General features: G+C 49.5%; 1 protein-coding gene across 1 annotated transcript in view; it reads left to right on the top strand.

The window, feature by feature from the left end:
* PEPD (peptidase D) overlaps positions 1–15014 on the top strand; it is a 117132-nt gene that overhangs the window by 50936 nt on the left and 51182 nt on the right. Inside the window, exons 8-9 of the mRNA XM_054588986.1 lie at positions 628–703; positions 2211–2257. Coding sequence (XP_054444961.1) covers positions 628–703; positions 2211–2257 — 123 coding nt within the window. The remainder of the gene's footprint in view (positions 1–627; positions 704–2210; positions 2258–15014) is intronic.

The following is a 15014-nucleotide window of genomic DNA, read 5'->3' as shown; positions in this document are numbered from 1 at the left end:
CTTGTGCCTTCCCCTCAGCTCCTGCTTCGCTCTGCAGACTGGCTTCTTTACATTCACTCTTGCACTTAGGCTGGAAGTGACCGCACCACACAACACCCCCCATTCCCACTCCTACCTCTGTCTTAGGCCATTGCCCGAGTCCCCATGGGCAGGTGGGTGGATGTGGGGAGGGAATGGGGGACCTCTTCTGCCAACCCGGCAGAGCCCTGAGAGGTAGCACACTTTAAGATTTAGGTCGAACAGCCTCACTCATGTAGGTTTCCTTCCATTTTACGGATGAGGAAACAGTCTCAGTGAGGCAAGGCTTATCTGGCTGAAGAACCTGGGCTTCCTCCACCACTCACAGCACCTTCCACATCTTGTAACTAGAAACAGCCCGCACACCTGAGGCTGGCATTAGGTGAGGATGGGGAGTGGTTCATGTAGCTCTCCTTCAGGTTGGTGGCCCACCCTGCTACTGCCACCGCCACGGCCTGGCAGCCCATCTGCTGCCTAACGGGGCACCACCTGGCTCTGTGAAGCTCCCAGGATGTGAGGGTGTTTTGGCTCCAGGGTCTCTATGGAGGGATCCAGCCAGCTCCTGCTGGAAGTCACTGACTTGCCCCTTTGTTTTTCTCCTCCCTGAAGCCGGGTCTTCAAGACGGACATGGAGCTGGAGGTTTTGCGCTACACCAATAGAATCTCCAGCGAGGCCCACCGAGAGGTAAGCAGGGCCCTGGCTGGGCGGGGCCAGCACACTGCCGTGTGTGGGGTGAGAGGGCTGTGTCAGCAGTCAGCGCAGGTGGCCTCAGGGCAGCTGGAACCCCAAGTGCCAGCGCAGCAGGCAGGAGGCCGCTTCAGGCCATGCACACAGCGCTGTCTCTTCTCTGTTCCCCAGTGGGGGCAGGGCAGGAACAGCAGAGGTTAAGACATCTACTCTCAGGGAATTCCCCAGCAGAAAGTCCCCACTTCCAGGAAGGTGGGGTTTTCCTTCCTGGAATCCCCAAAATTCTATCTCCTTTTTAAAAAATCTTTTTGTTCTTACTTACAAAGCACATTTATTACTGTCCTTCATTAAATGTCCTCACAGAGCTCTTTCCCAAACCTTCCCCCTTTACCTGAGGAGTGAGAGCATATAAGAAGAGTATTTTTGGAAAGACCGTCAGGGTGACTGGGATAGCCTGGTGCCTGCTTGGTGACAGTCACAGCTTTGTGCCAGGAGACAGACATGGGTCATTTGTGGGCAACAGAATCTCTTATATAAGTTCATTTTCTCTGTTTTTTTTAAATTTTATTTTTCAATTATAGTTTACATTCAGTATTACTTTGTAATACTTTCAGGTGTGCAGCATAGTGGTTAGCCATCTACTTTACATAGGGTTCCCTCAGATAGTTCCTGTCCTGCTTGGCCCCACATGCAGTTATGACAGTGTTATTGACTGTATCCCCTGTGCTGTGCTTCACATCCCCATGACGATTCTGTAACTACCGATTTGTACTTCTCAATCTCTTCACCTTTTTCACCCAGCTTCCCAGTCCCCTTACCGTCTGGCAACCATCAATCTGTTCTCCGTATCTATGAGTTCTTTTCAATTTTGTTTGTTCATTTATTTTGTTCTTTACGTTCCACATATAAGTAAAATCATATGGTATTTGTCTTTGACTTATTTCGCTCAGTATAATACCTTCTAGGTCCATCCATGCTGTCACAAATGGTAAGATTTCATTCATTTTTTTATGGATGGCCAAGTAATATTCCATTGTATATACATACCACCACTTTTTTATCCACTCGTCTACTGATAAACACTTGGGTGCTTCCATATCTTGGCTGTTGCAAGTAGCACTGGGGTGAACATAGGAGTGCATTTATTCTTTCAATGGAAGTTAAACAAAGGAAACCTTTAAGGATAGTCATCGTGGCTTTCTGCGCATCAAGTGTTCGCAGGCATCCTGGTTAAACGTTCACTGCCTTCAGCCCACCCCAGGTCTGTGCTGGGAGTGTATTGGCTCCCAAAGGGGAGTGCTCCACAGTGGCTTAAGTAAACTGTGTGCCTTTTGGGACTTAAAAAAAGTTACAATCTGTCACATTTTTGCACCGCTGTGTGCACATATCACCCTTTTTTTTTTTTAAAGAGGAGATTCTTTTGAAAAATTGCTATACATAATTTATCAGGCAGTGCTACTTATCTCCTTGATACAAATGTCTCTGCTTCATATCTGTCCTCCAGGTAATGAAGGCTGTAAAAGTGGGAATGAAAGAATATGAGATGGAAAGGTAAGCTGCTGTGTTTCTCTGGGTGAAGATTAAACTGTAAAAACAGTAATTTATGTTCCCTGAGCAAGTGGCGGGCGAGGTGCCTCTGGGACACACACAGATTGAGTGGGGTTCGAGCGGGGCCTGGGCATCTTGGGCAAAGAGGATTTTTCCTCCGACTGTGGCCACCTAGTTGGCGCTTGGCAGGGTGTTTGATGGTAATTGTCTGTGATTACTTTTCAGGCTGCTTTAGTGCCCCATGATTCCAGTCTCTGGACTTTGTTTGTGCAATTTGCAGGAAACTTTACCAAAGAGCTGCTATTGCGACTCTGAAAGGCACTAGTAAAACAGCCTGCCATTTTTATGTGTAAACACTGTCATTATGTCTGCTGTGCTTGGACAATTGGGTCTCAGGATGGTTAAGTGGCTCATAAAGTATTCTGGAAGCTCTGTCGGCCTTGGGCTCAAACAGACCTGCAGTGAGCCAGTGCTGACCTGGTGCTTCCTGCGGCTGCCCAGCCGTGATTGGCGTAGATGGCCAGTACTCAGCCCCACTCCAGGACCGAGGGTCAGCATACTGCTGCTCATGGTGTGAGGAAGCCCTTGGTCAGACGCATACTGCTCTAATGGCCCCCCTTCCACCCGTCCTGAGTCACCTGCTAGTGATCGTACCATCTGGAAGCTCCCCTGGGAAGAGGACCAGGAATAGGCTGCCATTTGCCCCACCCTCCTGCCTCCCCCCGCCCCCCACATAACAAGAAATCCACATTTCATCTCTGCCCCCAGTCCCTGGCACAGAGCTTCTAAAACCCTGAGAATTCCCCCAGCGACAGGGTCTGTTGTTCATAATAAGCCCCTTTCAACCAGGCCTGAGTTTATGCTAATGACCCAGGAGGGCAGGGCTGGTAACTGGGGAACCGTCCCTGCGGTTGAAGGGTTGGAACCTTGAGTCTGGACCCCAACCCCTGGGACTGAGCAGCTGGGGATTGCGTTCTGACCTGTGATTTAATCACTTGTGCCTGCGAAACGAAGCCTCTATAAAAACCTTAAGCCCTGGGGTTTGGAGAGCTTCGGGCTGGTGAATGCCTTGGCGGGCGGGGGGTGGGGGTCAGCCAAAGCGCCACACCCTTCCTTCATACCTTGCCCTGTGCATCTCTTCCATCTGTCTCTTCCTGAGTTGTAATCTTTATAGTAAAGTGGTAACAGTAAATGAAGTGCATCCCTGAGTTCTGTGAGCCATTTTGGCAAATTATCAAACCCAAAGAGGGCGTTATGGGACCCCCTCTCCCCGATATATAGCCAATCAGTCAGAAATATGGGAGGCCTGGACTTAGGTCTGAGGTGGGGACAGTCTTATGGGACTGAGCCCTCAACCTGTGGGGTCTGGGGTAACTCTGGCAGCTAGTGCCAGAAGTAAATTGTAGGACACCCAGCTGGTGTCCACAGAGCATTAGAGAATTGGTTGTATGGAAAACCTTTCCGAGTTTTTCCGAGTACAGAAAAAAAGAGTTTTACCTTTTATCCTCGCCCCCCACTCTCCTGATCCTGGACTGCCCTTTCCTACCTGGCCTTAGAGCTTGTCACTGTGTCCCCTTGCCCTCTTTACAGGGACCAAGTCCGCCCGGGCACCCTCAGGGCCTGCTCTGCCTCCACCCCCCCACCCCCCCAGCCTTTTGGACCTGCCACTTTGTCAGTGCTGGGTGAGGGCGAGGAACAGACAGAGTTAGGGGTGGGTAGCATGGGCATGTCATGTTAACCATCGTGTGGCTCGGGGCCAGGTATCTTTTTCAAAGTCTAACCCTGAAAGGAGCCCTGGTCAGGGAGCCTCTGTGTTTCTCTCCTCTTACCCTGGGTGGTGAGAAGTTAACATGGCCTTGGAAGCTCTGGTTGCTATGGCGTCCCAGCGGGAGTCAAAGGAGAGCTTCACCAAGGACCCGGGAGCACAGGGAAGGGCATGCACAGCGCCCAGCCTGTGCCTCCGCGTGGTCTGTGCTGTAGTGCGGCATCTGCTCGGGACTCCCAGTGTCCCTGACCCCCCAGGATCTGGAATAGGAAGAGGTCTGCCCTGCTACCTGGGAGATGGGCCAGGCAGTGGTCCCTGAGATTGGCACTGCCCCAGAAATCTGTCCCCATCTGAATTGGCCTATAGGTGACCCACAGCTGATGTCTCAAATAAAAATAACCCAGAAATTAGAGCAGGACTAGCTTGCCCCAGTGTGGAACCCTGCCGTCTGCTGCACGCTAGCAGCCTCGTGCCCTGTGCTGCGGGGAGCTCAGCTCCGAAGGTGACTCCTAGGAGGGACCTGAGCTCTTCTCTGGCCCCACATCCCAGAGCACAGCCCTGCGGCAGCCAGGCAGGCCTGCGTGTGAGCTCTGCATCAGGCGCCGGCTTCGGAACACTTCCTCCATCTCCTTTCCCTGCCCCTCCCCCAAGGTAATGGCAATCTTTTTTTACCCTTTAATAAGAAATTGTTAATACGCTTCCCCACCCCGCCAAAAAAGAATCATGTCATTTCTCCTGTAAATGCATCAGTAGGGGTCTCAGTTGATGAGAATGTTTCTTCCCTTTACATAACCACCAAGTCATTATTACATCTAACCAAATGAGCAATAGTTCTTCAATATTACCAATATCCAGTCTTCATTGGTCTAAAGCTACCTTTTTAGGTTGGTTTGTTCACGCTGGGATCCAAAGTCTACGAGTTGCATCTGGCTGTTGTTTGAAGGAGGGTCTCTTTCAGTGCTGAGCCCCGGGGAGGAGTCACCTTTGTCTTAACCCCTAGGCCTCCGCTCCCTCCCCCATTCCTGGGTTCAACACACTGCCACCGCCTCTGCATCAGGGACCTCTCTCAGAGAAATGAGCCCGAAGATCGAGGCCAAAAGCAGGGGGCCTGAGGGTGCTGAGTGGCATTAATTCAGCTTAATGTGCCAGGTGTGTGCACTGATGTGCACCTCTGTGCCTGTCCTAGGAGCCATCGACCTGCGGGTCCCTGAGAGCAGAGAGTGGGGGCTCCTGGGGTGGAGGATGGGTAGGGGTTGGGGACTGTTCTGAGGAAAAGCTGAAGCAGAGACAAGAGCAAGAGCTGGAGACTGTGGCTGCAGCACAGGTGGCTGGGGTGACCTGTGTAGGCGCAGGGTGTCACCCCCCTGAAGACGGTAGGAAGATGATTGTGCTAGGGCATTGTCACGTGTCGGGGTGTCCCTGGCCAGGTGTGAGGAGGGCGTCCTCGACTGCCAGTGCCAGGCTCAGCCCCTGGGAGCGTCTGCAGCCCTGGGGTGGGGTGACTGCGTTCTGCCTTGAGTGAAAGATGGATGATGAGAGAAAGAAGAAAGTGTCCCGAGCTATTTTTCTGCTGTCGTCCGTGCCCATGGGCACGTTTCTCTGTCACAGCCGGGTAGCTGGGGGACACTGTTTTGTAGTCTGTGTCCTTGGGAGCCCAGGGGCTACTTCTTGGAGACTTCGTCTTATTTATCTGCAGCGTCTGCCCCACGCTTGTTGTCAGGACGTATGTGTGGGCGCGTTGGATGGATGGATGAGAGAAAGAAGAAAATGTCCGGATCTATTTTTCTGCTGTCGTCCGTGCCACTGTGAACTTTAGCCTTCTTTTCTTAACTAAGTAAAGAATATAAAACCTCATCTGAATTGTTAGTCCCCCATGGGGTGTGGCCCTTTAAGCACAGGCTCAACTTATCCCTGGGAAAGCCACTGACTCCTGGGTTAGAAGAGCATCCCTAGAACCAGCGGGACCTTCTCCCGAGGGTCTGGCACCCCCAGCCCCTCAGAGGGACACAGGGCAAGAAGGGCAGGGACTCCTGTGTGTCAGGGCTGGAGGGAGGGCAGGGGTCGGAGACAGCAGGGTGGGGAGCGGCACTGATTTTCTTCAAAGAGGGCAAATCACCAAGACAGTGGCGCTCAGACTCAGACTCAAGAGATGCTGGCCAGGAGACCCAGTTCTAAGACTTAGCACTTTTTAAAAAAAAACCCACCCAAGGATATGCTTATTGATTTTAGAGAGAATGGAAGGGGGCCGGGGAGAGAGACAAGAGAAAGGAACATGGATCAGTTGCTTCCCGTATGGGCCCTGGCCAGGGATCGAATCCATAGCCTTTTGGTGTACAGGACGACGCTCCAACCAGCTGAGCTACCTGGCCAGGGCTATGGTTTAAAAAAAATTTTTTATTATCAAAAGTTTGTTATAAAATCTTGAGGGCACGTTAAAAAAGAAAAAGAGTGCACTGATGGCATTTATTAAGACACCTCCTCCTTTGTGCTCTGCCTCTGTGAGTGGGGTTTCAAGGAAATGAAAATCATTTTCCCCAATTGAGGCGTAGTAAATTGTGTTAAACCAATAAGACATTAATGTTTGGGTAAATCGGGCGCTAACAGCATCTGACTGCAGGCCCAATCAGGCAGGCCATTTTACTGCTCGTATTATTTAATGTTAGTGGCGTAACCAGCTTGTAGCCGGCTGGCATGGGGCTGGCAGCTGAATCAATTACCTGCAAACACTAATTTAGAGCATGCTCAATTGGCTGTGTAAGCAGGTCCCGGTTCACATTTGCCACAAGGAGATTAATAACTTGATGTTTTTGACAGCCTGGGACCTTAATTGAAATTACGCTCCTTCTCTCCAAACTGTGAATGGGGCATTTTGGGCCTTTCCGTGACAGCTTCTGTGGGGATTGCAGTCATTTGAAAGGCAGAGGGGCTGTGAGGTGTGTGGGGACCAGCGTGGCGTTGTCCTCTGCCCTGGGCTGGGACCCTTCTTGGCAAACACCCCAGCCCATCTGGAGACCCTTGGCAGGGCCTGGGTTTTGCCTGTTCTTCAATCAGAGCCAGCAGCACCCCCAACAACAGCCTCCAGCTTTCTCTCAGGCCCTTGTTAATGAAGAACTTGCCCAGCTCTGCTTTGGCGGGATAAGGGCCTCCCTGCTGGACCCTGGCAGGGCAGCTCAGTTGGTGGGAGCATCGTCCTGAACACCAAAAGGTTGCAGGGTCGATCCCTGGTCAGGGCGCATCCCTGGTCAGGGCGCATCCCTGGTCAGGGCGCATGAGGGAGGCAACTGATGGATGTTTCTTTAAAATCATAAGCATGCCTCTGGGTGAGGATTTTTTTTTAAGTCTCCTTGCTTTTTTCTGCCCTTTGGTCAGACGGAGCAAGTCATGACTCTGTGTGTTCATTGTGCCCCCAGGACCCGATTGGGGGTGAGAGACAGGGACCCAGCCTGAGGGGTTTCTTCTGGCAGGGGTTTATTATCGCCACCCTACGCGCATGTACACACATACCACACACACACACCATCCCTCTCACCCATACTACCTGTTTATAAACACTCCCCCCACACGCACACGTACATCTTACACAAACCACACCAATCACATACCACTCACACACTGTACACACACTTGCATACATAACACACAATATACCTCCCTCATACAACATCCATCACATGCATCCCACCATGCACACATACGCAAACACCCCGCACACATACATACCCCACACACACACACACTTCCCCACACACTCCCCTCCCCCACACTCACACATACCACACCACACACCAGTCACATATACTCGCGCTTATACACTGTACCTAAGCCTCAGGGTGCTGGGTTCCGTGGTTGGTCTTTCAACTCACCCACCCCCAAAACCCTTGCTGTGTTCTTGTAAAAGAAAGGCCATTTTTGTTCTTTTTTTTTTTTTTTTTTAAGGTTTAGAAATTTCAACCCCAGTGAGCATGATTGGAAGGTGGGAGAGTCGTAGGAAACCCCAGAACCCTACTCGCCATGGTGGCTGTGGCTGCAGAAAGCACCGGCAGCTGAGGCAGCCACGCTGCCTTTCTCTGTCCAGGCCCAGCTGGTGCGGACTCCCTGCGTTTCCAGCTGCCTCTCAGGTGCCTGAGCCCCTCTCCCACTCTGGGCCCGGAGCTCTCCCTGCTGGGCATGGTGGTCATACGTGTCCCTGGCCCTACCCCTCACGGGTCATGCAGGGGGTCTAGTTTTCATTGATGATGGACGGCAGCAAGAAGCTCTTATTTCCTTCCTTCCTGGGGGTTCTGGAGATGGTCAACTAGCTTCCAGTCACCTGGGAGTGGTCTGACCGACGCTGGTCTCAGCCTGGGCAATCCTGGGCGTTGGTGAGGCCACCCTCAGCTTACCTACCCCCTGAAAGTGCTAGAGTTTTGCTTGGGAGCTTTGGGGCCTCAGGCCCACACCCCTGGGTAAGAATGGATATGATAGGCCCTCCTCTGCGGGCCTGGTCACTGTCCGTGGGCGGTGCCCTGTGCCCTCCGTAGCAGACATAGCCTCTCTCCGTGGCCACCTTGAGAGACGAGGCTGGGGCATGGATTGTTCAAAAAGGGCCCCCCGAGACCCCAGGTCTGGGTGTGGTGAAACCCGCTCTTTGCCTTGTGCTGTGAGGCTGGTGCAGGCTTCCTGCCAGCACTTCCTCGACTGTTGGAGACAGGCCACACATAGCCTACCACGCGAGGGCTCAGGAAACCCCTGCCTGTCTGGTGCCCCCTCAGGAAGGCAGCCCCGAGTCCTGCACCCGGCTGGCCACACCTCGGTGAGCGGAGCCCTTTTCAAGAGCCAGGGTCGTCTTGGGTGGACAATTCTTTGGAGTTCAGAGGAGGCTTGACCTCATCCTGGGCTGCCCCCATACTGGCAGAGCAGTCCCGTGTGCCCACCCACCTGCCGTGGCCACGACGCCTGGCACGAGGCGAGGGAGTAGCGCTCTCTCTGAAGTTCAGCAGAGCCTGGTGTCAGAGAGTGTAGCTGGGGCCTCGGGGGAGGACAGGCTGTGGGACTCTGGCTTAAGGCAGGGATAGCTCATTTTGCCTCTAAGAGTAGTTGAGAAATGGGCCCACTCGGGGTGCAAGCCAGCCTGGTACTCAGCTAGAAAGGTGGACAAAGAAGCAGAGGGAAAGGCAGCCTGGTCCTTGCAGCCCAGTCCGTGCAGCCCTAATTAGAGCTGTTGAAGACAAAGGTAGTAGAAATTTTCTTCTCCAACGCCAGGGGAATCGCCCCTCGAGAGAATCCTGTTACCTAACGGTGGTGCCAGCAGGCATTTGTGATTTGACTCCAGTGCTTCACATTTGAACCTGATTCTGACTGTTGATTTCTAATAAATATTTAGCACCAGTTTAAGGAAGTAGTGTTTTTTTATCCTGGCTTGCTAGGAGATGTTATCAGGAAAGGATGTTGAATTTTATCAGCTGCCTTTTTGGCACCTCCCTTGGCCCTGTGTGTGTGTGAAGCAATTAATACGCTTGGTATTTTAGAATAGTTTTAGGTCACAGAAAGGCTGCAGGAGTACTGGGCAGTTCCCACACCCCTGCACCCCTATTCCCGTGCCATTATCATGGTCATGGCACATCTGTAACAGCTCATGAACAACATCGATGCCTTATTATTATCTAAAGTCCACACATCATTCCAGTTTCCTCAGCTTTTACCCAATGTCCTCTTTTCTGTTCCAGGATACCTTGTATTGTGTTCCATTTAGTTGTCCTGTCCCTGTAGGCTCCTCTTGGCTGTGACTTCTCTCCCTTCCCTTGCTTTTGGGGACCTTGGCAGTTTCCAGGAGTACTGGTCACACAGTTTGTAGAACGCGCTTCAGCGCCAGCTTTCCTGATGTTTTCCTCAGGGTTGGACTGAGGTTATCGGGAGGAAGAGCACAGAGGCTGAGTACCACTTTCGTCACCTCATACCAAGCGTACCTGCTGTCAGCTGGACTTGATCACTGATGTTGACCTTGATCACCTGACTGAGGGAGAGTGTGTCAAGTTTCTCCACGGAGAGGCGCTTCTGTACCCCTGTTTCCATTCATACTCTTTGGAAAGGAGTCAGGGCACAGCTTGTGCTTCAGGAGAACAGGTTGTGCTGTCTCCCCAGGGGACGAGTGTCCACTACTGTAATTCTGCTGCACAGGAGAGCTGTCTCTTCTTCCCCATTTATGTATTTATTCAACCATTTACTTCCTTATATCTATATGGAGATATATTTTGTACTTTGCATTATAACTTGATATTAAGCTACTCAGTTTGTTGCTCAGATCATCCCAACTTGGGTCACCAGCAACTCTTTCATTTGGTGCCTGTGTCCTTTTGACATCCTTTCTCCCCGCGTCATTTTGACTTTTGAACACTCTCTTGCTTTCTGCCGCCACCAGATGCTCCAGGCTCACCTTGTGTATACCCCGGTGCAGCCCTGGAATCAGCCATTTCTCCAAGGAGCCAGGTTCCTCTTATTAGAGAATGTAACTAGTGCTGGTGTGCCTTAGGTGAACCTCATGACCAGACTTCTTGGTGTCCAGCCGGTGTGGCACCTGTGGCGCACTCTCCACTTCGGTGGGTTACTGTTCCAATGAGCTGCACGACTGAAATGTCCAGGCAGTGTGTCCTGGTGGTTAGACCATGGTCTCTGGAGACTGGCCTACTGCATTGGAATGCCAGTCCTGCCACTTGCTGTGCCTCAGTTTCCTCAGCTGGAAAAAGGATAATAATAGCACTTTGGAGACAGCCAGGAGGATTCGGTGGATTAATTTTTGGACAGAACATAGAACAGGCCCGATGACATCTAGTTGGCACTGTAACACTTGCTGTGGTGGTGTTTTTACTAGCATTTTATGTAGACTCAAAATAGGGGCTTGAGCTGTACATTTGTTCTTAAACTGTCTCAGCCATATTTTGAGATCAGGATTTTTTAGATCATGATGGGACGCTCTCCACATTTTTATGTTTTCTAGAACAATTTAGAAAGCACAGGGCTTTCGGTTCCTGAAGGGCCAAAGAAGTCCTTCAGTACTATTAGAAATTGTTTCTTCGGGGAGAATTTCTTTGATAATGTTCCAGGTGTCCCGAGGCCATTGTCGTAACCTGGCTCTATGCCTCTTAGAGGCATACATGTGTTGACAATAAATTTTCCTGAAAATTTTTGTTTTCATCAAGAATTTTAAACTTAATTAGAATGGAGTTGTTTTATTTTCTTAAGTTTGAAAAGTGTCTCTTCTGTGTCTGTAGCTGTATTTCCTTTCTCACTCCTAATATTTGTATTCTTTCATTATGTTTTAGCATTGCCAGAACTGTATCAGTTTCATTGGTCTTTTCATAAATTTCAGTTTCTAAATGTATTTATCGACTCTATTGCTTGTCTAATTCATAGATTCCCAGTTGTATTAATTCCTTTCTCCTCCCTTCCTGATCTTGTTTTGAACATTTGGCTTTTACTTAATTGAATGTTTGCTTATTTTAATTCTTCTTTAGTAAGGGATGAATTTTGCTAATACGTTTTTGAATGCTGCCTTGACCACATCCTAAGCAGTTTTGATTGATTTGATTTTTGACCTAAGAAAGGAACTAAGAGCATTTCTTCTAATTTCTAGATAGATGTGATTGGTTCACTTTCTTGTTAGCTTTTTGTTGTTAGTTTCTGATTTTGTCACCATTGTAGTTGGAGAATGTAGTGTATGTAAATTTTATTTTTCTTTATTTGGAGATTTTTTCCCCTTTGTGGCCTATTTAGAAATATTTTTGTCTGTATTTTATGGAATAAAATTAAACATTAAGCATGTATTGGAAACTTTTTTTTAAAATTTTTAGTGCACATACGTTGGTTTACCTTAAATCAGGTTTCTTATCTTATTCCAGTCATTTGCCTCTCTCTCTCTATTTTATTTTATTTTTTTTTTGTACATTTTCTCTAGGATCAGGAGAGGTGGTTTTATGAATTCCTCTTTGCAGTTCTTAATAGATTTTTGTGTTATTCATTTCCATACCAAGTCATATGGAGCTTTCAGGTTGACGATTGTTATGTCTTCATTATATGTTTTATCTTTTTATGGCTTACATGAATCCCTTTTGACCTAATTAATCCTTGTATCTTGAGTCTGACTTTATCTGATATTGGTATTGTTATTAAATCTTTTCTTTCTGTTGCACTTTCCCTGGCGTACCTTTGCTTACTCCTTCATTTTTAACTTGGCCTACTGGTGGCAGTTTCCTTGTTCCAAACAGAGCTCCCCCAGCGTTGGCAGAGCCTTCGGCATCTGTCGTGCTGACCAGGGCGTTTGGTCCCTCATCCGAAGTCTCGGTGCTTTCTGGTTTCTGTTCTGCCTTTCTGGCTGTGGAAAGTTTTTCTGTCATTAGAAAGTTGTAAAATTTTCTTTGTTCTCTTTTATATGCATTCCACTTTTGTTGCAGAGTTACTTTTAAATTAAGGAAAAAATGAATTGTATTTCTCTATGTTCTCTACTTTTGGTAAAAAGTCAAACACTGTTGATTCCTTACTCTGAAGAGGGAAAATTTAGCGTGGTTTTACTCTTTATCTCCTTTGCCCCTATTTTCCAGTTCTTTATTATAACTTCCCTTTCCAGCGGCCAGTTCAACGCTTGCATTGTTTTATAATCATTTTAATCGCAGTTATTTGCATGTGGCGCTGTCTCACTGAGCCAGTGCAGACCTGTTCTGTACCGTGTCTTTCCTCTCCTACAATGCGGCGATTCTCAACCTTTTTCATCTCATGGCACACGTAAACCAAGTACTAAAACTCCGTGACACACCGAAAAATGTATTTTTTGCCCATCTGACAAAAATTAGGTGTAATTTTGATTTATTCACCCTGGACGGCTATTGTTGTGTTGGCTGTTGTCTTTTTTTATATTTGACAACCTAAAGGGAGAGAGGTCAGTGCCCCTGACTAGTCAGATATTCATGTTTTAAAAATTCTTGCAGCACACTGGTTGAAGATCACTGCTTTGATGCTTCATTTTGACCTTGCGTGTTAAGAGTCCTTTTGTTGCCTCGGACGTGAAGGATGGCTTCACTGGGTATTGAATCTTTGTTCCATGAAACTATTCCCTCCATTGTTGCTGGAGATCTTAGGCAAATTCTCTTCATTCTTTTTTCTAGGGAACTTTTTTATTTTCTTTCCTTGATGTTTAGAGGATTCTGTCTTTATTCTTGAGAGTAACTATTTTCTGAAGATCTCTCTTGGTACATTGGGCATCAAATCCCACCAGCCTCAAAGCCAGGGCAGAGGCCCAGGTGAAGGCAGCCCCTGAGAACAGGTGTGAGCTGGGTTGCGTTAACTCAAAATTCTTCAGCCAGTCCACGGTGCGGGTGGGTGCGGAGGACCATACACCCCACAGGGCAAGACTCAGGTCAAGTGTCTTCTGACCTAGGCCAATGAGGGGTAGGACAGAGCAGTCCCAGCTGACATGCAGACCAGACGAGGTGGAGGGGCACACAGCCTGCTGACTACGATCTGGGCAACAGCGCTGGGGAACCAAGAACAGCTTGGCCACTGAGGACAGGCCAGTGACAGTGGCCGCTCGAGCACCCAAGTGGGAATGCCACATGTGTGTTTTTTGTCTGCTCTTCCACCGGTCACTCCCTGGGGTCAAGCCTTTATCCCCTTAGGTCTGTTATCTGAGACCCATGATGTAATTATTTGCTATGTCACCCTGACAGATTTGAGTCCTCAGTCTCTCTGTGGCATCCCCTCAGTTACAGGAGCTAATGTAGCGACTTGTTGTGGGGACAGAAGCTGTGCCCACAGGCTTGGGGTTGTCCCTGCCAGCTCCCAGGGTGGTCTAGGAACTGGTTGTTTAACCTGAACCATGACACTTTTCTTTGCCTCAGGGTTTTCTTTTAAATTCCCATTCTACGTGTATATAGACGCCCGCTCCAGGCTCTTTTCCCTTCTCTTGTAATTCCCACTTCGGCAGCAGGGGAAGGTTCTCAAGTTGTCTCCCGTTCACTTCCTGTAACTCCCTCACACTGGCTCTGCTGCCCACTAGTTACGCCCATTTCGTAACCCACCTTTCCTCTTAGAGAGCCCTTTCTCCTCTCTGCCTGTTCTCCGTGTCCTGTTTGTCTGCATGGATCCTTAAAACTCAGCTGGAGACTCTCCTTCAGTTTCCTCTCATTTCCCACAGGGAGGCTGGTTCTGGTGTTTTCTGCACCCTGACCCAGACCTGTCTGATCAACCCCGAGATGCTGGGTGCTGTTGCGATTACTCAGGCCCAGAAGAAAAGGGGCGGAAAGTTTGGGCTGCCTGCGGATTCACAGTGCGAGGCGAGTGACCCAGAGGAGCTGAGGAGGAAGGGGTGCCGGCCACGCTTGGGGTGCGCAGCAGCTGGCCCCTCTCCGGGGGGTGGAGGCCGCCTCCCTGCAGTGGGCTCGCCGCCCCCGGCTGGCTTTGGCCACAGCTCACTAGATGGCCTTCCACTCTGTGGGCCTCCAGAAACTTCTATCAGGGAAAGGACTTGGGATGTGTATGTTGGGGGGAAACCCTGGGTTCCCCACTTCTCACTCTCAGGAGGAATTTTCTAGCAAGACAAAGGTCAGAGGTTGTAAATTGGTAACCTCTGGGCCGGTCCCAGTGCACAGGCAGCTTCAGTGTGATCCATGGAATGGGGTTTTTTTTGGGGGGGGGTGGGTTTGAAGTCAACAATGTAAAATCAGGAGTTCTATGGCTTTTCCTAGAAAGTGAAATAGCTAGTAACCTTGGGCTGGTTCTCACAAAGCAGCAGCCAGTGGGAGCTGAGGAGGCTTTGGGGTCCCCGCCACAGGCCCCTCCCCCAGCCCTGTCGCCTGCCCAGACACAGAGGCAGACCCTTCACTGCCCCCTTTCATCAGTCTCTTGAATTGGCTCTTTTATAGTTGAGAAGATTTCTCGTACCAGTGTCTTTATCAAAAGAGAGAAAAATAAAAGATGGTTTAAGGGTCACGTAGTTCAAGAAAAATTGAGAGAGCTAAGGGAAAAACC

Source organism: Pteronotus mesoamericanus, unplaced genomic scaffold, assembly GCF_021234165.1.
Source record: "Pteronotus mesoamericanus isolate MK-2021 breed Mesoamerican mustached bat unplaced genomic scaffold, CSHL_Meso_final scaffold_165, whole genome shotgun sequence".
In the NCBI taxonomy this organism is placed as follows: domain Eukaryota; kingdom Metazoa; phylum Chordata; class Mammalia; order Chiroptera; family Mormoopidae; genus Pteronotus; species Pteronotus mesoamericanus.
The sequence above is the reverse complement of the archived record's forward strand: the minus strand, read 5'-3'. Positions and strand labels throughout refer to the sequence as shown.